Source organism: Medicago sativa, chromosome 4, assembly GCF_051527215.1.
Source record: "Medicago sativa cultivar Bolivia chromosome 4, Bolivia_mono, whole genome shotgun sequence".
In the NCBI taxonomy this organism is placed as follows: Eukaryota; Viridiplantae; Streptophyta; class Magnoliopsida; order Fabales; family Fabaceae; genus Medicago; species Medicago sativa.
The window spans coordinates 80,195,015-80,222,177 of record NC_140752.1 but is presented as its reverse complement, the minus strand read 5'-3'; the positions used below and the strand labels follow the sequence as shown (position 1 = coordinate 80,222,177).

The 27,163-nt window shown below is 32.0% G+C and overlaps 3 protein-coding genes across 3 annotated transcripts; 2 read left to right on the top strand and 1 right to left on the bottom strand.

The window, feature by feature from the left end:
• Positions 1-703: 703 nt before the first annotated feature.
• LOC146932432 (putative disease resistance protein At5g63020) lies at positions 704-12,000 on the bottom strand. Its single transcript, XM_085704129.1, is given in 3 exon segments — positions 704-2,919; positions 8,999-9,375; positions 11,466-12,000. Coding segments are annotated over 3 exon segments (2,718 nt in total). The 5' UTR covers positions 11,751-12,000; the 3' UTR covers positions 704-863.
• Positions 12,001-21,992: 9,992 nt separating this feature from the next.
• On the top strand, positions 21,993-25,411 carry LOC146932431 (3',5'-bisphosphate nucleotidase AHL-like). The gene is made up of 3 exons (XM_085704125.1): positions 21,993-22,442; positions 23,519-24,209; positions 24,884-25,411. The coding sequence occupies exons 1-3, from the start codon at positions 22,076-22,078 to the stop codon at positions 25,188-25,190; spliced, it is 1,365 nt and encodes a 454-aa protein (XP_085560251.1). The 5' UTR covers positions 21,993-22,075; the 3' UTR covers positions 25,191-25,411.
• A 564-nt stretch (positions 25,412-25,975) lies between these two features.
• LOC146932430 (uncharacterized) lies at positions 25,976-26,761 on the top strand. The gene has a single exon (XM_085704128.1). It carries the CDS (start codon positions 26,092-26,094, stop codon positions 26,563-26,565), a length of 474 nt encoding a protein of 157 aa, XP_085560254.1. The 5' UTR covers positions 25,976-26,091; the 3' UTR covers positions 26,566-26,761.
• The last annotated feature ends 402 nt before the right edge of the window (positions 26,762-27,163 follow it).

The window sequence follows — 27,163 nt, the reverse complement described above, 5'->3', positions numbered from 1 at the left end:
AGTGAATAAGCCTGTCCGTCCCCTTCCTCTAAAAAATAAAAAAAAAACTTGTTCGTCCTTTAATATTTATCAATCGATCAATTTTATTCTCAGATTAATTGAAATAGTTATAACATTCATAAATAAATTTTATAATCTTCAATCAATTTAGTCATTCCGTCAATTCTCACCATTAAACATGCAACGTTAGCCTATGACGTGGAGTTATAAATCAACTTCCACGTATACAATGACGAATTTGATCGAATTTTTTTTCTCACGGGGACTATTTTAATCAAAAAATTTAGGAAGTGAAATTTTTTCTAGGGACAACAATGAAAGAAAATTCTATTACTCCTACATTTCCACCTTTAAGGAACCCGTACGTAACATTAATTCCTTGGCATTCCATTGTTGTAACTCATTCATTCTGTTTCATTTGCGGCCAGCAGCTGCTACGTTCTTAATGCATAAACTAGTGAATACTCAGCTTATATCATTGCCACCAGCTTTTTGTAAAAGTTTCCAAGCGCCAATTCAGCCTCAGCGTGCATTGGAACCAAAATTTGTGCATTGAAAACTAGCTAGGCTTTCAAACACTATTAAGAGGAAGAATAAGAGAATGGAATTATACATTCTATACATTTTATGGTGCACAAACAGATGGAAAACAAACCAACTACAACAACAACATATTTGCTTACGCAGAATCAGAAAGGCTTATAAAATCATTAAAGAGAATTATGCTAAAACTGTAATTACAGAAATTTATATATAGGAGCAGAAGCCCAATTGAGATAAACTCAGAGTAAAGAAATTCAGATTTTTCAACTTCTTCTACACTTCAGTGAGAGGTTAAAAAATTCCAAGTTGATTAATAGTTATTACTGTCTAAATTTAGGACGTAGTAAGGTTGGAATAACTGTGTCATCCCACTCTAAATTGTTCCACCACTCCGTCTCTCCAAGGATTACAATCAAGTTATTCTTGGAAGCAAAGCTGGAATTCAAAGGAAGCTTCCTCAGATTGGGGCAATCAGTTACCTTAATACGTTTTAGGGAAGGAAAATCCAAAGCTCTCTTGTGGATGCTCACTAGCTTAGGCATGCTATGAAGGCGAATATATTTAAGATTTGCGAATATCATATCATTGTTGGAGTCAGATCCAGCTTGTTCGTTATCTTTACCTTCTTTCACCACCTCTTCAATTGAATTACAGCCATCAACATAAAGGATCTCAAGATGAGTTATTAGATGACAATCAGATAGATGCACTTGGCGAAGCATGCCAAGATGGCATTTGTCAGTAATCGAGGAACCATCCACGAGGCTTTCTATGTTCAAAATATGTATGCCTTCCAAATGCTTCATTTCTGACATGGATGATAATAATGAAGACATTTTAAGTGACTTTGGCCCCTCCTTTACCAATTTATAAATCCCCAGCCATCTAGTGCAATCTCGTAATTTGGTGGAGTGAAATAATCTCTGCACACTAGTGATGGTAATTAATTCAATGCACAGTTCCTCCAGTTTTGCTAAGGATTCCAGCTTCTCTAGTAATGAAAATGATATCTCTTCTTCTTGTGAAGTTCTGTAATGATCTCCAGTAAATCTAAACACCTTTAATTGTTCAAGACTTTCTATCACTTCCAAAAGAATATGTACAACGCTATTGTAAATACCATCCAAAAGAAATACCCTCAAGTTTTTCAGCTTCTTAAATGCAATAGGCAACTCGACTACTACTGATCCTGAGAGGTTAAGGAATTCCAAGTTGATTAACTCGCCTATTTCTGAGGACAGATTAATAAAACCATTCCTTGATAAATCCAACACTCTCAGCTTTTTTATGGATTGGAAATTCAATGATAAAGCAGGAGCATTAGAATCCATCAGTACTGAATCCATTTTTAAATTTAAACAAAGGGTGATGAGATTTGGACAAGTTGGTACCTTCCAGCCTTCTTCTGAATCCCAATCAGTGGTTATTATTGAAATCCTCTCTACAACATTTAATCTTTTTGAATCCATTTCCGACATGGAAATTGCTTCCCCTTGAACTACAATTTTGTCTTTGTTTTCATCTTCATCTCGACCTAACCATAGTGCCATATCTCTAATCACATCATGCATCTTAATCACATCATCATGCTCCTCTAATAGACATGAAAGTAATAATTTTTTAATAATATATATCCCTTGGTTGTACATATCATATATACTTTTACCATCTTTATCGAGAAATCCCTCACCGATCCATCGATCAATAAGTTCATCAGCATCTAATTTTGAATCTTCAGGGTATAGTGCACAGTACAAGAAGCAACTTTTATGCGCCTTATCTGGAAGCTTGTCATAGCTAAACTTGAGGATTCGAAAAACTTTTACAAAATCCGAGGCTTTAGAAGGAGAACTCCTCAAATTATTTCTCGCATCCATCCAAGCATCATAACTTTCCACCCCAGCCATGGCACTTCCCACAGTGATTAATGCTAGCGGCAATCCTCATCATTCTTTAGCCATTTCATGCGCTAGCTTTGGGATCTCTCTGTGACATTTTAATGTCTCATCACCTACGTTGTTACAAAACAATTCAAATGCTTCTTTATCATATAAACATTTCACTTCCAGTTTTGTTTCCACTTTCATTTTAGCACACACATCCTCAAGCCGTGTTGTGAACACAATTTTTGATTTGTTGTTGCTTTCTTTAGGGACCGGAACTCCTATCGCCTGTAGTTCTAGCTTTCCCCATAAATCATCTAACATCAACACAAACTTCTTTCCTTTCAACCGTTCATAAATCTTCGCTACTCTTTGCTCTCGACTACTTCTTTTCCAAAGACTCTCATCAATCCCTAACCTATTGCTGATGTCAGTCATGATTTTGTTTATATCAAAATCTTTAGAAACCACTGCCCACAACACTAAATCAAAACTGTTGTTTTTGGATTTCCAAACTGTTGTATTTGGATTTCCAAATTCTATTATCTACCGAAGTTGTTACTAGGTTGAGTCACGACCAGGTCGCTCTCTTTAAGACGTTTCGTGGCACTACCCAAAATTATGCAAGGTAGACTATCAACCACGCCGCCTCCAGGATAAAACAAGCCCAGCTACAACTATGCAGTTAACTACTGCACCGTAGAAAACCGTTCGAGAATTACACCTTTAAATATGGTACTAAGACCACTCATTAATACTGAAACCACTTTAATATGGTATTATTACCATTCTATATGGTGCTAAGACCTCTCAAATATGGTGTTTCCACCATTCTAACCTTTAAGTTCTCCAAACTATCAATATGGTACTACGACCACTCAAATATGGTGTTACCACCATTTCTCCTCAAATAGAAAAATATTTAAATAATTTATATACTGTTAAGATCATTCATAATTCCGACGGGACATTATTATTACGAAAGGGACTATGATCTTAATAGTACTCTTTATTCCGAAGGGACTTATATTATCGAAAGGGACTATGAACTTAAGATCACTCTTAATTCCGAAGGGACATTAAACCGAAAAAGGGACTATGGTCTTAAGAACACTCTTAAAATATGGTTCAATCGATTGATCGAAGCCACTCGATAAGGTACGTAACCGCTCTATTTGAAACCGAAAGGGACAGAAAGGAGTAGAAGCAGAAGAAACTTGTTAACACAAGTCGGAGGGAGAAGAGAAGAAAAGAATTCCCGACAACTCAATGAAATTCTTTTCGGTGTGTGGAATGCACTGTGTGAGCTCTCTATTTATAGAGAAAATTCACAACTAATAAGTGAGAAACTTTGGGAACAAGTAATATGAGAAACTTTGGGAACAAGTAACATATTACTTTGCGATTAAGTAATTCACATATTAGATCTAGTACAAAAATATCTTAATTGAGTACTAAAATATATTAAATTTAGTACAAAAATATATCATATTATGTACCAAAATATTTTAGCAAAACTTGGGGACTAAGAAAGCACTTTCTAATAATGATTAAATTAATTATTTAATTTATCATTTCCAAATAATAAAATATATATCAATATATATTTTTTCTCTAGTGCTTATGTACCCCCCATTAATTAGAGGTACACCCCCACTATATAAACACTACTAATGTGTGTGTTCCATCCGATGTGGGACTTCCACTTTTTTCAATTCACACAACACTAGTTCTACCCAACATGGGAATTTGTGTTTAGTCTTTTTAACTCAATTTCCACACATGTTCCAACAATCCCCCACTTGAATTTAAAAAATGGTTTCAGAAATAACGTCAAAAACGTCTCCATAAGATTTGCTAGTAAACAAAGGTGTCGCTTACAACTTGAACCTTTGCATAGCGAGTAAAATTCTGATTAACAAGAGTTGCTTACAGCATTGAACTCTATCTCAGACATAGAACCCACACACAAACCTTTTCATAAGGTGTATTCTAAAAGCCCGTGCGTTTATGGCCTTGCACGTGTATCCCGGTTTAACGAACGCTCTAGGTATTCTGCCCCGAATCCCATAGGAACCGGCCCTTAGTTCCACATTCGTATAGGTGAGTCTATCAAGAGTACTCCTGTAGCTATGTACTCTACTCCAAATAGAGTATAGATCTCATTAAGAGTTTCTATTATCTCATCCTTCTATCGCTGCAGGAATCATGCTTTCTTACCTTTAACATAGCATGTTCTATCACTTGTGACTTGTTATTACCCATTGAACCTATTTCTTGGGATCTCCAGTCATGTAGGTCGGGTTACCATCACTTGTGACCTTTGGGCATTAGTCCCATCCTATTGGATGTGTTTAGGACTTTCGTTTTAGTAATTCCTTTCGTCAAAGGATTAACTAATTCTTTATCAGTACGTACATGATCTACTTTAACCGTTCCTTTTGAGAGTAGCTAGCTCTCTATTTCTCTATGTGTTCGTGCCTTAATAATCGCCTCTTACCATTGTGGTAACGATTCTCAATTTTGTAATAGCTGCAGACTATCACAATAAATTAACACTTCTGGAACCGGTTTTATCCACTAAGGGATTTCAACTAGCAAGTATCTTATCAACTTGCTTCTTCACTAGTTTTCTCTAGTGTTCTCATCTCAGATTCATTCCATAGTGGACTGAGTCAATATCATTTGTTTCAACAAATAACTCCTCTAGTGATGCTCAATGTGCAAACACTAGTCGCTAAATATTCATCTGAAAGATGTTCTATTTTATATCTTGTACCATTTAAGTACAATAGGTTACTCCTAGTGAAGTAATCCTAGAGTCATAGTCTTCTTAAGGCACCTTATGACTTTTTCTATAGCATGACAATGCTTCTCATCCGTCTACTAGTAAACTTGCACAAGAGTTTTACGACATCGACAATGTCGGGTCTAATACATTCAGTGACATACCTAAGTACTGTCAATGATGCTCACATATTCTGTTTTTCTAACTCCATCTCAAGTGTTCTTACACTTGGATCATAATATATGATTGCAAGTTTACGGGGAAATAATAATATTTCCTTAAGAACTTCTCAACTTTGTGAGATTTATCAAAAAAATTCTCTTTTCTGATCTAGTAATCTTGAAACCAAGAATTACTTCAACTTTGTCTTGGTCTTTCTTATCAATGTTATTGATAAACAATGATTTCACATAATCCATAACATGAATCTTTAAATCAAATATGAGCAAGTCGTCTTCATAGAGACATATGATCGTGCAAATATTATTTGTCACTTTCATTCACTTTATACTCATTCGATAACATTAAAATGTCAAAATTTTCATGTCATTCCTCAGGAGTTTATTTTAGACCATACAAAGAGTTATCTAACTTACAGACTTTGTTTTCTTGTCCATGAATCGCAAAACTTTCAGGTTGTTTCATATAGATTTCTTCTTCTAGTTCACCATAAAAAAAAGGCAACATTCACATCCATTTGGAGTACTATCGAGTTATGAACGGCGGCTAAAGGGACTAGTACTCTTATGGATATGATTTTCGTGATTGGTGAATGAATGTCGAAGAAGTCTATATTTTTCTCTGTCTAAAACCTTTGACTACAAGGAAAGCCTTGTATTCATCAACCATTCCATCAGGTTTTAGTTCCTTTTTCCAAAGTCCAAATACAACCGATTGATTTTGCAACTATGAGACAAGTCAACCAAGTGTCATGTTTTGTTAGACTCTAGAAAATTCATTTCATCGTTTATTGCTTTTTGCCATAATTCAGCATCCAATGAGGATATAACTTCTTTAAGGCTTAATGAATCTTCTTCCAATGTATAAACCAAGTTCATACTCTTTAGCAATTTTAGCTTTCTTACCTCCTTGAGGTTCTATAACATCTCATATGATGTTTTCATAACTATTTCTAATTACATGAATGTGATTAGATATAGTGCCCCCACTAGTTCTTAATTTTTTAAAAATGGAATTTAGTTTACCCCCACAAGTGCCCCCACTATTCTTTAATTTACAGGGGTACTTACTTCATAGAAATCAGCATCTTTTAATTCTATGATCACTTTAACATTTAGGTCCTAAAACCTATATGCTTCGTTATTTATAACATACCTAATGAATACATATTCATAGGCTCTACTAGTGAGTTTAACTCTCTTGGGGTCCTGAAGCCAAATATAGTCCGGACAATCCCAAGTTCAAAAATAAAACAAGTTGGATTGTCTTTTCTTCAAAAATTTCTTAATTAGAATTTTTGTTCTTAGACTTGGGTACTCTATAAATTTCAATTTTCGTTAAAGAAATTGAACATATCAAGCATATAAATTTTATTTTTCAAAATTTGCAGTCATCAATAAATATGATAAAATATTATTTTTATCATTTCTAGTTTATGTGTCATCAAATTCACACATATCATAATTTATTATGTTTAGAGATTCATATTCTCTAAATTCTGATTTATATGAACTTTTGGTTCATATATCTTGACTGCAATAAATAAAATTGTCTAATTATAACGTTGGAATTAAATCCAAGTTACTCAAATTTAAAATTAAAAGCTTGTTCACATGTCAAATATTAAAATCACACAACTAATAAAATAGAAGCAGAATTTAATTTTGATCATGTCATCAAAGTGCAGTCTTTTCTCATTTCTCATAAGAATGCATAGAGTACAAGTCACTAGACCTGTTCTTATAGGATTAACATCCTAAAATAATTGAGCAGTCGAGTTCAAATATGTCCAAAAAGTGGTACTCGATCTCAATTTCTTAAAGATGTACATGTGCTTTAATTTACCAAATAAATCTTAGTCCATGTACTCGAACAGAATGTTGGTCTAATGAAAAAAAAAAAACACAACATCCTTCTTATATGGTAAGCTCATGCTCAACTTTAATTAGAACCTCTGCATCTTTTACATTTGCCATCGTACTGTACAAATTTATTCCAATACTTGACCACCGCTTGCTTCCACTAGTTTGTTATTTGTATTTGTTTGTCAAGTATACGATGCAACATAGGTTCTATTCTACAAACAATTAAAGTTACTTATTCACAATTCGATTATGAATTTGAAAATAAATTTCAAACAAATTCCAAGTCACAGATGTGAATTTCTTAGTGTTGTTGTCATAACAACAAACACTTCTTCGTTTCAGTCGAAAGATGTATTTTTATAGCTTGATTTATCCTTAGTGTATTTAGGGACAATTGAACCTCAATAAGTAACTTCTTCGGTAGACATAGCATATCGAAACGTCTTAAAATTGTTGTTTTTGGATTTCCAAACTGTTGTATTTGGATTTCCAAATTCTATTATCTACCGAAGTTGTTACTAGGTTGAGTCACGACCAGGTCGCTCTCTTTAAGACGTTTCGTGGCACTACCCAAAATTGTGCAAGGTAGACAATCAACCACGCCGCCTCCAGGATAAAACAAGCCCAGCTACAACTGTGCGGTTAACTACTGCACCGTAGAAAACCGTTCGAGAATTACACCTTTAAATATGGTACTAAGACCACTCATTAATACTGAAACCACTTTAATATGGTATTATTACCATTCTATATGGTGCTAAGACCACTCAAATATGGTGTTTCCACCATTCTAACCTTTAAGTTCTCCAAACTATCAATATGGTACTACGACCACTCAAATATGGTGTTACCACCATTTCTCCTCAAATAGAAAAATATTTAAATAATTTATATACTGTTAAGATCATTCATAATTCCGACGGGACATTATTATTACGAAAGGGACTATGATCTTAATAGTACTCTTTATTCCGAAGGGACTTATATTATCGAAAGGGACTATGAACTTAAGACCACTCTTAATTCCGAAGGGACATTAAACCGAAAAAGGGACTATGGTCTTAAGAACACTCTTAAAATATGGTTCAATCGATTGATCGAAGCCACTCGATACGGTACGTAACCGCTCTATTTGAAACCGAAAGGGACAGAAAGGAGTAGAAGCAGAAGAAACTTGTTAACACAAGTCGGAGGGAGAAGAGAAGAAAAGAATTCCCGACAACTCAATGAAATTCTTTTCGGTGTGTGGAATGCACTGTTTGAGCTCTCTATTTATAGAGAAAATTCACAACTAATAAGTGAGAAACTTTGGGAACAAGTAATATGAGAAACTTTGGGAACAAGTAACATATTACTTTGCGATTAAGTAATTCACATATTAGATCTAGTACAAAAATATCTTAATTGAGTACTAAAATATATTAAATTTAGTACAAAAATATATCATATTATGTACCAAAATATTTTAGCAAAACTTGGGGACTAAGAAAGCACTTTCTAATAATGATTAAATTAATTATTTAATTTATCATTTCCAAATAATAAAATATATATCAATATATATTTTTTCTCTAGTGCTTATGTACCCCCCATTAATTAGAGGTACACCCCCACTATATAAACACTACTAATGTGTGTGTTCCATCCGATGTGGGACTTCCACTTTTTTCAATTCACACAACACTAGTTCTACCCAACATGGGAATTTATGTTTAGTCTTTTTAACTCAATTTCCACACATGTTCCAACAAAAACTATGCTCCATCTTTCCTAACTCATTGTGAATTCTCTTCATAAGTGTAGTTTTTCCGACCCCACCCATTCCATATAAACCAATCATTCCCACATTATCATCTTCAAGACTATTCCATACTTTGTTGACCATCAAGTCCAAGCCTATAGTCTCCTCAGAAGGCATCTCATCAACAGGTTTAGGTGGTTGCTCAATAGTAAACTGCGTCTTATCAGCTTTAGAAAGCAATGCATTCACCTCATTGAGTCTCTCAACAATTTCCTTTCCCAACTTGTAGCTTGACACAAAGTTCTTTGGGCAGTAACCATTCAGACATCGGTTATTTTGAAATTCTTGACGATACTGATTAACCTTCATCATTTTCTGTTAGAAACAGAGTCATAGACCAATGACATTTTATGTAGGACATTTATAAAGAATTATATTTTTTTGTATTAAATATGTTTTTTTTTTGTCTCTCCATGTAAATATTCGAATTTTTTGTTTTAGTCTCTAGAATATTTCTTCAAATTTTGGTCCCAAAAAGATTTGTGTTCACATTTTTTGTCACTGTTTTTTAAGTAAGGTCATGTCTAACCTTCACATATTTTTAAAAATATTTAGAATATTATAAGAATCTTACTTAAAAAAAGTTAAGAGTTTTTTTTTTAAGAAACATGAATTAAATATGAACTTTGAAAGGTCAAAAACATGAAAATTTAAATTTAATTTATGTTTTGTTAAAATGTTAAAAAAATAACCATGATTGTGAAAAAATATATATAATTTAAAATGATACTCTCTGCGATTATATTTATAAATGAAAGTTGGGTCAACAAAAGTTGATGTATTTGGACTGAATTTTGAACCAAGTACATTAACTTTTGTTGACCAAGTATTCTCCTATAAAAAGGACCGGAGGGAGTACTTATTTCAATGAACGGAGATCAAATGTACTCCCTCCGTTTCAAAATATAATCAAAATTCACTTTTTAGGTTCATTCATTTAATGATGTATGTGGTCCATATTATGAACCACATACATCATTAAATGAATGAACCTAAAAAGTGAATTTTGCTTATATTTTAAAACGGAGAGAGTATATAATGAACGGAGTACATAAGAGTTGACTTAAAAGCCGTGATCAAAAGTTGTAATGAAAACTTTTGTGAATTAAAAGTCTGAGAAAGATTTTAGAGGAATTAAAAAAAAATTAAAATATTTATAATAACGAATAACATATTTAAGCCTAATTATTTTTCAAAAAATCCACATTGGACGACAAAAATATTTTCAGGTCTAAATTATATTTTGATGCACGACTTTTTAAAATTAATAATAATATTTCAATTAAAGTTTGTAATTTTTAAATAGTTATTATATAATGGAAAGCACATTCTCCTTATAACTGCACGGTCAAGGGAAAAAATAAACTAAAATTTATGGTGAGGAATACCATAAATACCTTAAAGTGAAATACCTCAAATATTAAAGTGAGATTTTCAGGATTTGAACCTCGGCTCCTACATACATTATGCATTATTCCTTACTAAGTGAGATAAGCTCACGACAATAACGTAGATTTGTAATATGCTATGTCAACAACTTCAATATTTGACATCATTCAATTATTATCTTATAGAAAACGGTTCTAGTATTTTTTTAAGGGGTAAATAGTTATAGTATTGTTCATCTTAAAATTAGTACTTAAATGAATTATTAGGTTTGAATTAGTAGTTAAATGAATTTATTTATTTTTTGACAAAAGTAGTTAAATGAATTATTATCTCCCTCAAAAAATGAATTATTTTCTGATAGATATATGATATCATTCAAAAGGTTTGTAGTAACTAAATATACTAAAAAGGGTAACAAAAAAAATACACTAAAAAGGACCTTTTAAAAAAATATTATAAAGTATTTGGAAACAGAAAAAGGATCTTATAAAAAAGGATAAAAAAATATTTTTAAAATTATCTTATAATTACGAACAAAGGTAGTATGCAACATTAGACATGTTAATCTCCAATAATATCGACATTCCAAAATCATTTGGTTCAGTTATGTGTTCTACAAAGGTTGACCACACTCATTGATATAAAAAAAAATTCATTGGATCCAACATTAAAGAGCACATAATTGTGTCACAATAGCATCTATATCCATTATAATTACGGACAGAGGTAGTATGCAACATTAGACATGTTAATCTCCAATAATATCGACATTCCAAAATCATTTGGTTCAGTTATGTATTCTACAAAGGTTGACCACACTCATTGATATAAAAAAAATTCATTGGATCCAGCATTAAAGAGCACATAATTGTGTCACAATATCATCTATATCCATTCTTTTAAATTTGTCATTCATACATGCAATATAGTTTCAATGTAAGCACTTCAGTTTATAGAAATGAAATTCAATATGAAAATGCAAATAATGAAAAGATATTAAGAAATTAGAAAGATACCTCTTGAAGTTTTTGAAATTCCTGAAGCCAACCAATCCCTTCATTTGTTCTTTTCTTCAATCCCGTGCTCTCATCTCTATCAATTTCTGTTAGCACATCATTTTCCTTGTTTTGAAGATCACTCCATTTTTTGTTCAGTGATTCCAGATTCTCTTGCAGCTTATAAACATAAACAGCTTGTGCATTTGCGCACCTGAACAAACTTTTCACAACTTCCCAAATTACTCCCAACGCTTCCATTGTTTTGTATACTTTGATTCTCAAAATATTAATTAAGGCTTGCATGAAAAAATAAAATCTCACAGTTAGACTTTATATTTATTTATTGCTCATACATAAATATTTTTGAACAATAAAAATGGTATTTAAACAGATATTACTACTTCTTACCTGTGATGATACTGTGCTTAGTAATATTGTCTTGTGTGATTATTTAATTCGACGCCTACGACAACATTTATAGAACATAGCTTAAATGATTATTTTCCAAAGTTTTGAAAGAATATTTCTCATGCGTGTCTTCTACTTCACAAAGTTATAGGTACTAAGCATGGCACAAACGTACACATACTAACGTTAGAGATTGAGGATAGTGTGGATACTAACCCGCGTTGAAGCACATTTCCATGGTCTTTTACCACGTAGTTCTGATATTTGGAATGTGGTTAATTAGTAACAACGAAAATAGTAATAAGCAATAAAAAATAAGCTAAAACACAAGTCCTTCATATATAGTTACGTTTGGATAAACAATTTAATTTCTGGTTTATAGCATAAATTCTTATCATATATAAGTGTTTGTTATAAGCTATTTTTATAACAAAAGATAAGATAAAGTTAATCTATTTTCATATAAGCTATAAGTTGTTTTCATAAGCAATCCTGCAAGTTAATGGAAATAAACTAAGAAGAGCTTATGAACATTGCATAAGTTGTTTTCGTAAGTTTTGAAACGTAACTTTCAATAGTTTTGTACAAGGACACTTCTGGAATTTTGGGGGCCTATCAGCGATGTGGTGGATCTAAAAGATTTCTGCTCTTCTCCCAGCAAGTTTCGCTCGCGCCCAGCTGAAATACCCAAAATACCCCTGCGTTAGTTAACTAACGCAAATGTAAAAATGTGCGCAAGTTAAGTTACGTTGCGTGACTTAACTCACTTTTTTTTTAATTTATTTACTATATTCAAATTATTTTATTTACTTTATTCTAATTTATTTTATTTACTTTATTCTAATTTATTTTTTCACTTTATTCTAATTTATTTATTTTCTAATTTATTTGTTCACTTTATTCTAATTTATTTATTTTTTAAATTATTTGTTCACTTTATTCTAATTTATTTACCTTATTAAAATTAATTTATTTACGTATTTACATTATTCTAATTTATTTATGAACTTAAAATAAATATTGATTCGAATTTATTCATAAAATAAATACAAATATAAATAAAAAGAAATGAACTAAATTAATATTTATTCATTAAATACAAAATTAGAAAATAAAAGCAAATATAAATAAAAAGGAATGAACAAAATTGAGGTATAACATCTCATTTTATTAATAGAATTCATACAATAATTGATACAATAATTTATTCGAATTCACTAAATCTACTTATTTTCTTTTTACCCTCTTGGGGTAAAAAGTGACCAGCCTTCTTGGGTAAAATAGTGAGTAGACTTCTTCGAGAAAATACATCATCAACCCTTGGGCTAAATTTAAATCTGGTTTTTTTTTATACCCTAAGAAGATTCTTTTTACCCACGGTAAAAAGTTTCTGGGGTAAAAAAAAGCAAATTTAAACTTATCCCTAGGGTTGATCACTTCTCCAAGTCGGCTACTCACTATTTTGCCCCGAAGAAGTCTGATCATTTTTGCCCCCAAAGAGACTATTGAAAAAAAGAGAGAGATAAATAGAGGGAGAGAGTGAGGAGGGAAGGAAAGTGATATGATGTGAGGAAATAAGGAAGTATGGAGGGGTATTTATAGGTGGGAATGGTAGTATAGGTTATAAATACCATTAATGTGGTAAAAAAACGTGTAAAATTGGTAAAAAAACGTGTAGATTGAATGTTGAAAAACTGACCAAAGACCAAAAAACGTTTGTTCTTCAGCTCTGACCACCGGCCAACGTGCGTGAGTTAACTCGCGCACGGGACAGTGGTGCGTGACTTAACTCACGCAGAGGTATCATTGTCTTTTCAACTTGGTGCGAATGAAAAGTGCAGGGAGAAGAACAGAAATCGATCTAAAAGAGCAATTTTCATTTATTTTAGTAGTAAGGCCTGATCAAGTGATATGTAATTAGAGAAATTTTCATGAAATTATGAATGCATTATGAGATTTTTACTTATAATACATTACTCCCTCACCTAGTCCATATACCCCCACAATTATTTTCCATATATCCCCCCACGTTTATTTCAAAAACCAAAATAATATGGAATTTCAGATTTTCAGTCATTAACAATATTGGAAAATTGCGTAAAAAAACACTGCTGAAAAATTAGCGCCGGCTAAGTAAAGGTGTGTTTGTTTTAGGTCTTTTAAAACTAAAAAATCTATTTTTTTTTTATCAAAAAATAAGTTTTTATTTTAATAGTGTTTGTTTTCTAAAAAAAATCTTTTTTAACTCTATTAGGATTAGTTTTTCCCAAAATCTATTATTTGTTTTTTTCAAAAATAAGAAGGTGACAGATGGACTAATTAAAAAGTTATTTTAATTTTTATTTTATAAAAAAGGTGATTTTATAGATAGTAAACAACATAAATAGTTTTAGATATTTTTTATAAAATCTTTAAAATAAATCTCTAATTCATTTTAATACAAAAACTATTTTTTCTTAAAGCCGAAACAAACACACTTTAAATCGTCGGAGTGTAACGTTATTTTGTTCGTCATCTTGGTGCGACGTCGTTTGGTTTTCGGTCATCATGTGATGTTTGTTTGGTTTAGATTGACATATCAAACTCGAAGAACTGTATATTTATTCAAGGCAAAATTACACAATTAGTCTCTTAACTTAATTTTAGGTAACACTTTCGTCCTTTATCTATTTTTTGTCACGATTTAGTCCTTTATGTTATAAAATGACAATATCTTATCATTTTTTATGAGATTTTTTCAATGAAATTTGATTTTCTAGGCTTGTATGATGAAGATTTGCGTTTGTCTATGAGTTTGATGATTTTTTTTTTGGAGTTTTTGATTATTTTTTTCATAAAAAAGGATAACTATGTTGTTATTTTGTAACATAAAGGACTAAATCGTGACAAAAAAAAAGATAAAGGAGGAAAGTGTTACTTAAAATTAAGTTAAGAGACTAATTGTGTAATTTTGCCTTTAATCAATGACTAGGCCTTGTCAACCGTAGATTAATTGCTTTTGGTATTCTGGTCACTTTTATTTTGTTACATTATTTATTGGTGTTTTCTAGTTTTATGTTATTAATTTAGATGTTGTAAGTTTGTTTACTTATTCATTCTTTTATTTTTAGCAATTTTGAATTTGTATTCTTTTTATTCATTTAGTTTAGTAACAAAAATCTAAATATTGATTTTTTTTTAATGAAATGTTTTTTTTTTTTACATTTTTTTAATGAAATGTTCGGTATAGATTTATAAGGAAAAAAATGAATTAGCGTCGAGTTTAGCATTGGCTGACCCGCACTAATATTGAATTTTTTCCTATTTTTCCTTAATATTGGCTGAACCCTATTATATGCAGTTTGATAATTTAGGTGACATTTTTAGAACTATTCAGTCTTTATTAAAATGTTTTTTTTTAGAGAAATTATTAAAATGATTTGAATAGTTTGTGTTTGAATTCTTTAAAATGAAAAAATAATCGTATTTTTCAGCATAAACACAAATCAACTCTTCACTTGTTCAACAAAGTCACACTTTATTTTATTTTTTTTGTGGTTGAAAGCGAGAATTTTAAATTTAACTTTTGATTTTCAGCTTTTGTAGTGTAATCCTTTTCTGTGTATCTGGTTTGTCATTTAGTTTTTCAGCTTGTTGGTTTTTGTTTGGTGTTTTGATCATGTAAGGAACTTTTGTTTGTATACAAACAAAAAGTCAAAAACTATAAGATTATGAATTGGATTGTTTCTATAGTATAGGAAGCAACTTACTGAACTCAATTTGTCAAAAAAAAAATCCAAATTAAAACGGTATATTATTTTATTTTAGTCATGAATGATAATTCTAAATAAATAATTAAGAATTTCTCTTAATCCTGACTCAAATTTTTCTTAATAAGCAGCGGAGTTGATGAGATCATACTTGCATATTCTTCACGTCATGTGGAATAAAAGAACATAGTATATATATCTAAAAAAAAGTGTATATCTAAAAAGTAAGAAGCACTTAATATCATTGTTACTAAAGCAAAAATAGGATCAGCATTCATGCTATTATCTTCTTTTTTTTTGGTACATTTCATGTTATTATCTAACTGTTCTTGTTTTTTTATCTTTCGGAATGTCACTAAATATTTATGATGGCAACATGAATATGAAATGAGTTATGATTAACTTTCGGCAGCATGCAATTTGTTTTTTCTTACTTTCGTGCACGCAATTGAGGGTTAAATCAAGTTACAGTGTCAATTAGGATAGGAATAAGATCATAATAAATCGAGTCTCAAATGATAAACATGAATCTTACACTCAAACACCGATCGTATGTATATGTATAGGTAATTAATTAATGTGTATAATTTCATAGTTGAGATTGAGAGTGACATATATAGTAGTTTTTCTTTTAGTAAAAATCTAGTTTTTTTGGTAAATTTAAATTAAAATTGATTTAGTAAAAAAAAAAAAAAGAAACTACAAAAAAACAAAGTTGATTTGATTTGACAGTAAAGGGGTGAGAAAATTTATTTCTTGAAGTCATCTTAAAATTGATTTGATGCTCTAGAATGTCTTTATTGAACTATTAATTTAGTATGCATTTTGATTAAAGTTAAATAGTGCCTAAAGATAAATATTGTCACGTAATAAAGCTATATATAAAGTTCAAACATCAACTTTTGTTTATCCACACTTGTGAATATGATCCCTCATTTTGTTTGTCGTTTGGAAAATTTCAAGGGTTGCAATTGGAAGTGAATGACAAGCTTTGGTGGCTTATGTAAACTTAGCAATTGAAAGACTTAAGTTGTTGGAGGTAGATAAAGGTGATATATAGGATGCAATGAATTTGGATGAAGATGACCATTCTAATTGATGATTATACTCATTGAAACAGTCTGGTTGATGATCAATGTAGATGAGTTTGAAATGTAGAACCCAAGTACCCAACTATTAGTATAATTTTATACTTTTGTATGTATTGGTGTAACTTGTATATATTGGATTATTTAGAGATACAATGCATACTATTTATATCTAACCCTAGTATTAACAAATGAATATGTTGTTTATAAATTGAATGAGAACTTATTAACAACTAAGATTATTACCAATTCTTATTTTGTAATCATTGATACAAATTATTATGACACATTCCAAAATATTTGATTTTTTTTAAAAAGTCATTTCAATGAATTGAATGCACGTATTTTCATAAATACATATCACTTATATGGTTCAAGAGTGTTCCAGAAACACTCGTTAACATTTCTCTTTTCAAAACAAAGGTCGGACGAGATTTGATTAAAAATGATCAATTGAATAGTTGGGGCAGATTATTTTGCCTTAATCCGTCCAAAAACATAACTAAAAGAATTAAATGCTTTATGTCACAACGTCCGTCATAAAATTGGGACAGAATGAAATAATTAATCACATATGAACATTTAACTATTTTCCGTCCCAAAATCCATTTCAAATGTGCGACGGATTAAGTATTTATGTCCCGAATAATTTGCAACGGATTAAGTTTTTATCGTAAATTCCATCCAAAAAACTATTTGGGACGGGGGATTTTTAACTAGCAAGTGACAAAATTTTCCGTTTGAAATTGATTTTTTTTCTCTTATAGTGTAAAAACTAGTTTGTTTTTGTTGGTAATTTTAAATCATAGTTGATTTAATACGAACAAATGGAACTAAAAAAAAATCAAAGTTGATTTCATGTAAAAAATAAATAAAGCTATCTCAATTCTCATGTCACACTTAGAATATGAAGTTGTGTTATTTAAACATCCATTTGTATGATAATATTTGGGACAAACCATAAATTTACAAAGAAAATGAGGTATTGATACAAAAATCAAAACAACAGTGAGAAAAATAAAAACATAATGTAAGTATGAGAGAGAAAGTTGTCACAAAAGTTGTGAAAAAATGTTTGTACATACTGTATATCATTTCTCTAGAATATAATAATGCACATCTTTACAACAACATAAATAATAATCATAGAAAATTATGTCATGATCAATTAAACATGGATCTAGTTGCATAAATTTAAGACAGGCGGTAAAACTTATGTCTTGAAGTCATGTTAAGGTTGATTTGATACTTTTGAATGTCTTTATTGAACGATTAATGAATAGGATCTTCCACCCATTTTTTTCTCAAGCAAATATAGGGTAGGCTCAAAGTGACGTCAAGCTTCTCTCACAGGATTGTTGAGACATTAGTGTTATCATTAGTATGTTCCAAGAACAATTAAGGGGAACAAGATACCTTTTCATGTATGTATACTACAAGAAAATAGTAATTTAGCCACTATTTTGAGCATCAGCCCCCAATATTGACGCTACTAGCGTCTAATTAGAGTCGGATGCGATTAGAGTGGAATCTAAACTCGGCATGGCCGACTCTATATTAGCCACGGATGCCAGGGAGTTTGACGCTTCCCAGTAGCTTCAACTTTTTTAGCCTGCCCAACTCTGACGCTAATCTGATGCTATATCTCTATTAGTGTCCATTTTACCCCTGTTAGAGTGGGCTTTTGACCGACACTAAAACACAGTTTTCTTGTAATGGTAAAGTTACAATGGCTCACAAGTTCGTTGAGTTAGTAGTGTTATCATTACTGTTTATAGAGAAATTGACGAGGGGAACTACATGCCCATTCATGTAGGCTTGCAATGGCTCTACCAAGTTTTTCAAGAATAGCCATAAGGTATAAAACCATACAACAGTTGAATGGTTTCACCCATTACGAATTCATTCACACATAGACTACACTATTTAAGCACACTCATCATGTGTTGTACAATATCCATCGATCACAAATTGGATATTTTAAGATCCGTCAAGATATTATTCGACCAATGTTTAATAAATTAATAAATAAAAGATCAACACAAAGAAATAATATTTTCTTTGAACCTATATGTGAAGTAACATCAAGTTTTTTTTCTTTTTTCTTTTATAAAATACATCAAATTGTCTTTAGAGTAAACTCATTGGCACACTAGTTGATCTAAATTTTGCTTTTTGATACATTAGCTCATAAAGTTTCTGACTCAGTGTGCCTATATCTATATGCTTCAGTGGAGGACGGTGTCAATTTTGTCATCAGCCATAATTGTTGACTTAGTTGGCTTCCTATCTGGTGATTTCCGATTGCAGCCCAAGATAAAATGATCAATGAGGTTGATTTATGATTAATGTTATGAATGAAAAATAGATTGGGATGTGTATCTTATTGATGCTTAGCTCATTATGACTTAAATCTTACACATGTGAACAGCCTTTTTTTTTTTTTTGAACAATGTGAACAGCCTTATAAAAGAACAGCTCCAAAACGGGTCAAAAATAGCTGTGAAAATGAGTTCAAATGAATGAAGTACGTAACTGTCAAAAACGGATGAAGTACGTACTTCATGAATGAAACGTATGAGTCAAGTTTAGGAGAAATTATGTATACCGTACTTGCGTCAAGAGAAAAAATATTATGTTATACCGGAATTGAATTGATAAAGGAAGCATTAGGAGAATTATAAGAGAAATTATTAGAAAAGATTTAAAGGTTAATGCGTTGAATCCAAATATGATTTATCATTTAATACTATGTCGTAGTTTAATCCATGTAATCCACTCCATTTAATGGAATAAAACTTGATTGTTGCTGTAATTGATTTGGTACAACTAGATTAGGTTAATTAATGACTTTTTAGTAGTTAATTTAACAAAATATTTACCTCAAAAAAAAAAAAAAACTCCAATTTACATCTACTTCGGTGGCGGAGGGACATGGGTGGCCTATAGAGGCCATGGTCCCCCCAACATTTTTAATTTTTTTATACTACACAATTAAACTATATTAAAATATTTCATAAAATATATATTAGGACATGGTCCTCCCAATTAATCTAAGGGAAATGGTAGATACAGTGACAAGATTTATCAAGAAAATTTCAAGACAGTGTATTTGCTAACACCTTTCCTTAATTACATACCATTACCTCCCTTGATTTCTGCCAAATAACAAATTTAATTGGTTGAGACCTTTTCTTGATAAATTCTAGATAAATAGCAATGCTCTTAATCTAATTAAAATGTTTACCATGTTACTATATTAATTGACAATCAATATCATTATTTTTATACTTTATATTATTTTAAATGATTTCAGATTTTGTAAAATATATCGATACGGTCATCTCCACAACACATTTTAAATAGAGTGAACCTTAATGAAGTAGCTTTACAAAATAAAAGACTCTTTTAAAACCAAAAAATAAAGAGCAAATTAAAACCTCTAAAATAAAAACAGGGGATAAAAATATAAATTTAGTCTTTAATATATTATATTCTCTTGTGAGAAAAATCTTATGTCTCTAACACTCTTATATCCTTTTTTTTTTGTGTGTTATAACTCACCGGTTCTCAGGGTAAAGTGTCATAGTCATTTGGAGTTCGACCGAGAGGTAAGTAAAGTCTGACAAAAACTATAAATTATAGGGAGCCCCTAATATGGACCCCTAAATTAAAGGACCATGGATGAACCTCATCAAATAACCTGCTGTAGCATGTCACCGTTCTTTGGGATAAAAAGCTACTTGCAAAAAAAAAAAAAAATCCTCTCATCTTCTCTAAACACTCAAAACCCAACCCATATTTTCTCTGCTTTGACTGCCACAACCACGACACTATCCTTATTCCACTGAAATGAGAGCCCTAGCTAATCTCTGTCATACAATAGGATTGAAGGCCCTCTTTCTCTCCTCCAAAAATGTTAAAACTTTTCACTTTCTATTGCTTGTCCCTAATTTTCCTGATTGATCAGAATCTGAACCAATTCTTGTGGCCCATTAACGTAACAACTCTGTTGGATATTTGGATCATGATAAGTTTTAGGAACAAAAGGTTCCTTTTTTGGATTCACTTTTTAGCTAAGTTTCATGATAAGTTGGATATTTGAACAATAGTTCTAATTTTTAGCTAAGTTTTCATCGATGCACTTTTTCTGAACAAAATAGCTCTATTAAAATCAACTCAATATTATAGAAAAAGTAAAGATAAGATTTTCTCAGTCTGTTCATGTTCAACTCTAATGATTTTTCAAGCTTCGGTTTCATTTCAACACTAGCTAGATTTTAAGTAATTGTTTTTCTAATGGTTGTCGTTCTCGTGATATATTTTATGAAAGATCAGCAAATCACCCCCTACATTCCAGTTTATGAAGATTATTCGTTAAGATTTACGGTTTACTTTAATGGAAAAAAAATCAAATATTTTGAAATTTCCTATCAATAAGATTTCGATAGATGAAATGAGTTTTACTTTTTTAGTTGAGGAAGAAAAATGAGTTTTTTTTCCTAAAAGATATGACTGGCTACAGCAGGTCATTTGTTGAGGTTCACCCATGGTCCTTTAATTAAAGGGTCCATATTAGGGGCCTCCTAAATTATATACACGTTGTATTTAAAAAGTTATTACTTTAATCAAATTAAGTTTCTTGTACGCTTAAAAAAATGTTCCTTATACTCGGCCCCTTAACTTTAAACTTCTGGCTCCGCTCCTATATACTTCCGTCTATGAACTTGTTAGATTTTTCCACTCATTAATAAATATTTGTTCATACACGACTTATGGTTTATAAACATAAATCTTGAAACCAAGTAGATTAATAATGGTGGCCGGAATTGATGAAGCATAGTGGAGGACATCGATTTGGAGTCTTTTGGTGGGAGCATTTATACACTCTGACGCTCAAATCAATAGGATATTGAGGCAAGTGAGAGATAAGTAGTGTGTGCTTTGTTTTGGAGAACGAAAAATCCTTATATAATGAAAAATTACTAGTGCTCATACACCATCTAAGAAGGGTATAATACATGACATGAAAGTAAACAACCTTTAGTATTTTTGTTTGGTCTTCAACAAATATTCTACAACACTTCTATTAGTAGTGACTTGTGAGATTTAATTATTTTGTACAAGAAGCAATAACTCGTACAAGTGACATTTTCAGGTCTTGGAACGAAAAAGAAAGAATTTTTATCGTAATGCATTTTGTTCTCACTAATGAAAATGACATGAAGTGAAAGAAAAAAAAGGTTTTTTGCTATGAAACTCGGTCCTATAAATAATGATATACTCTTATAGGCTTATCCATGTCATTCTTGTAATTCATAATCCAATCCCAATTTTCTATTCCCTCTTATTACAACACCAATAACTTGTTGTACTCTACTACATGTCTTTATATTGTTCCATCATCCGTGCAAACATACCACATATATTGAAACATGGAAAGAAGAGTGACTACTTTACACTAAGCCATATAGAAGCAAAATCAAGTTCAAGCTTCTTGTCCTTCAATCATCATAAGAACCTCTCAAGCCACATTGGTTTTGTGTCTAAATTAGAACAAAACTATTCTTCTCCCTTGATGGAGGAGGACAGACAAATGGTTGGTCTTGTTTCACAATCAGAGAAATATTCCCAAGAATTGGATGTTGCTGTCAGAGCAGTCCAGATGGCTTGCTCTCTATGTCAAAAAGTGCAAGAAACCTTGATTTCCAAGTCATCCAAGGATTGCAATTCTTCAGTCACAGTGGCAGGTGAATATTTCTAATTGTGAAAATTGTCATGTTTTGTTTGCATGTATTATTTTTGTTTTATTAAGCTAATGAGTTAAACTTTTATCTTAGCCATATATGGATTTATATGGAATTCTGAGTTGATTTTTGTGTTAGATTGCAATAACTTTGGAGTAGAGTGTCTACTGTCCTGTAAGAATTGGATGTTGCTGTCAAACACAACTTCTACCACTTGTGCCAAGTTGCTTTGGTATCCAGTCAAATTATGACAAGTGGCTTCTTGGATTTATTATGAAGTGACAAAAGAGGAAGACAAACATTTTCTGATACAAACAGGATCTAATAATCAAAATGAATACTTATACTCTAAAATTTGTAAAGTCAATGAAAAACTGTTTGGCAAGAAAAGTGACTGTTATATAAAGGCTTCAGAGGTCTTAAAAACAAAATTTTGATGGTAAAATGGAAAATGATAAAGACTTGGTATTATAGATTGTCTAGTCCATATTGATCGGTATGAGAAGCTTGATAGAGTATTTAAGTTTGGTCATATGAACGCTTGTGCATCGGTAAAGCTGTTGTCCCGTGACTGAAAAAGTCGCGGGTTTAAGTCCTGGAAACAATATATTGTGTAAAAAATAAGGTAAAGCTGCGTACAATACACCAAAATAGTGGGACCCTTTCCCGAATCCTGTGTATGTGGAAGCTTTAGTACACCGAACTACCTTTTTTATTTTTTTTGAACGCTTGTGCATATTATACTTATATGTTGTGTTATTTAAACAAGTAAAATTTAACAACTTTGCTACAACGATTTAAGTGGCTAACACACTTTAAATAAGTGGTTAATTACATTCGGTATATGCTTCATTAACCGAGGTTGGTCTTTTTGTAGGCAAATGTTTATGTTAGTTTCCAAGGTTTAAATCCTAGACCTCGTGCTTAAAACTCTTTCGGTGTCTCTTAGCTCACCAACCGAGCTACTACTTGGAACATCTACTGATCAGTCTATTGGTGAATTTGATAAATTTATATTCATACTTACAATTAACTGAAATTGAATTGCACTGTACTTTGTCAATATGCTAAATATATAGGTTGGAGTGTCAAAGCAATTGTGAGCTGGATATTATCTGAATGTTTAAGGGGTGACAATATCTCTATTCTAGCTGAAGAGGAGGTTCAGACTCTCTCCAACACTAATGCATCTGAACTGCTAGAAACTGTAGTAAAAATTGTGAATGAATGTCTATCTGAAGCACCTTTATTTGGAGCTGAAGCACCAAAATCACCTCTTGGAACTTCAGAGGTTCTTGAAATCATTAGTCACTTCAACTCAGTTGGGGTTCCTTCCGGAAGATTTTGGGCACTAAGTCCTCTTGATGGCAAAATGGGATTTGTAAATGGTGATCAATATGCTGTAGCTTTATCACTCATAGAGGATGGAGAAGTGGTGGTTGGTGTTCTAGGGTGTCCTAACTACCCTATGAGAAAGGACTGGCTTGGTTATCAGCAAAGTTATCATAGGATTATGTCCAAGTTGATTCCTCCAACATCTGAAACTTGGAACAAAGGTTGTGTAATTTATGCTAAGAAGGATAGTGGCAAGGCTTGGATCCAACCACTGATCCATCATGCCAATAAGAAGTTTGTGTGGCCAAACCATGCAAAACAAGTTTCTCTGTCTTCTGTTGACAACCTAGGATTGGCCACTTTGTGCCAAACAGTTGAGAAGGCTAATTCAAGTCACTCCTTTACTGATGGACTGGCTCATAGTGTTGGTTTCAGGTTCATTTCTATTTCATTCTTTTTTTTATGTCAGTTATCCTTCCTGTCTTTTGATATTTATCTTGTGGGGTTGTGGGTTTTTAAACATTCCAACATGGGGTTATTTCTATTTGGATTATTCCCATGTTTTCTATTTGTATTTAGTTAACAAGGCTTTAAATTCCATTCGTGTTGCGGTCCTTGATACAGTCAAGAATTGCAATCAAATATGACCTCAATCGTGGTCGCAGAGACATAAAAACCTTGATATTGTAGCTCAGATTGTGGCCGCGAAGCTTTATCAATTAATTTAATATGCAAGCAAATTCTATGGTGGACCACTTTGATAGGTGGTCCACAACCGGTACTTGAAAATCTTTTGAATCTTCAATGCGACAGATGTTGTCTTCTGGAAGTAGAAGCTCATGGTCCTTCACGTTTTCACAGTTGAGATAGTGATTTGATCGATGTCAATTGACAAAAAAAAAAACAAATATCTGTGTCTAAAACTTAACTCATTTGTTTTTCCTTATTTTTATCAAACTAACATTGATCATGTCATCTTCTCAATCACAATGATGAGGAGCGCCATGAGCTTCTACTTCCAAAGGTCGCCGCAAAAATAATATAGTTCCGATAACAGAATTATAGTCTTTTACTTTACAAGAAAGCTCAAATTCATCCGTTGTATGCAGCAATAAACCATTAGGAGTAAAGAGCATGATGAAATATGTGGCACTAGCTTGTGGGGATGCTGAGGTGTTTATGAAGTTTGCAAGGACTGGTTACAAAGAGAAAATATGGGATCATGCTGCTGGTTTCATCATCATACAAGAGGCAGGAGGCACAGTAACAGATGCTAGGGGCAGTTCCTTGGATTTCTCTAAAGGTTCATCATATTTAGAAGGGATTGATCGTGGTATAGTTGCTTGTGCTGGAGCCACATTACATGAAAAGATCATAGATGCTGTTGATGCTAGTTGGGCCTCTTCTAGCCTTTGAGCTAACACTGTTTCATAATAAATAACCTATCTACATGTATTATGTAATCATATATTGTGATCTTGTGCATTGTTTTTGAGCTTTTATTTTCTGTTTTACTTGACACGGCATCATATTAATGCCTCTGCTTTAACTTCAGTTACTGTTGATGTATTTGTACTAGTAGCTTGCTAGCATGAAATGTGTATTGTTTGAAATATATGGATTAAATGTTGTCACTATTTCTTTGTGACTACTTGAATCACCTACCTAAGCCAAATTAGGAGAACAACTTTACTCATCTTCACATTTCTAAAACACCACACATAATTTCAAATAATTTGTGGGGTAGATGTAATTTATAGGGTACCAACAAAACTCTGTCAAAAACTATTTTTATAAGCTGTTGCAAATACTTATACAGTACAGTATTTATGCAAGTGTTAGAAATATCTGTCTCATTTTATTCAAAAAAAAAAAAAGAAATATCTGTCTCATTGTATCACATTTTGGTTTCTTCATTACAGCTCATTGCTTATTTATTTTGAGTACCTACCCATCATGCCGTACAATGGTTTCCATGAGAGTGCAATTGAAATGTGTCAACTTTTCCGTTCTAGGAAATTAGTCACATTTCATCCATAACTAATCACTCATCCAAGTGAAATGGAAATTGAACTAACTAACTAGTTTTAGTATAACACTCCTTTATACGTGGTTGCAATGAATTAAGTCAGCAGAATACAATAATTGCAGCCAACCAACAATAGGGTCATAAATTCACCATCTGTACTCCACATGCTACCTTTTTTCACTCCACTAAACCCCCCACTATCTATCTCCATACCTTAAATATTCCATTAACCAAACACATAAACTCTCTTCTACAATTTCATGTACACAACAAAGAAAGAAAGCAAAAATGAAACAGATAAGCATCCTTATTTTGCTCACCATCTTGCTAACAGTTACTACCTCTGTGTCCTCTCGCAGATCCACATCAACAACCAAACCTTCACCATCTGCTGACACCAACAACAACAACAATAACAAAGATGGTGTCGGTGGTGGCAATGACTATGGTGGCTCCTTTGGATTTGGACCAGGAGGAGGTTTTAGCATACCAGGTTTTGACAACAACATCATAGGAGGAGGAGGAAATTATGCAGGTGGATATGGAGGTGGATATGGTGGTCCAAATGGAGGGCATTCTACAAATGGTGTAATTAGGCCAACTGTTGTCTGCAAAGACAGAGGCCCTTGTTACCAGAAGAAGGTTACCTGTCCAGCAAGGTGTTTTACTTCCTTCAGTCGCTCCGGCAAGGGCTACGGTGGTGGAGGTGGAGGTGGTGGCTGCACCATTGATTGCAAAAAGAAATGTACTGCTTATTGTTGAAGGAAGCTACATATATTGTGTGTCTGAGTTTTAACTTATGAACATCTCCAACACCATTTTATTAGATAAATAAATATATATGCTACTACTACTATTATATGGGTTGATCTGAGTTGGAACTTGCTTTTCATTATATATATGGCTTTGTAATGTCTATATCTATATAGTTTAATAAAGTATGATAGATTGTTGGGAAGAGTCTGATTCTGGACTGTTATTTTGTTCACTTTTATATGAAAAAAAGTGAGTATTATATCTATGTAAATCTTGAGTTGTATTTTAGCAGGGGGAGGTTTAGTTTGTACTACTTTGACCATCTTCCTTGGATCTATTAGTGGTATATCATCAAACTACAGACGATTAATTAATTTTTTTTACTTAATTATTTTTTTTGGTCAAGGACACAAGTTAGTTAGTTATGCACAATAAATAACTTTTCAAGAATAGGCTGTTGGTCAATTACTTGAAAACAATTTAAATTTATAAATATACACACAAATTTCTGAAGATGTGTATATTTTCTTAAAATGTGTGCATTAACTATCTTGGCAACAAATATAGCAGTAACATGGAAGGAGTAGTTGTATTTACTAGTTGG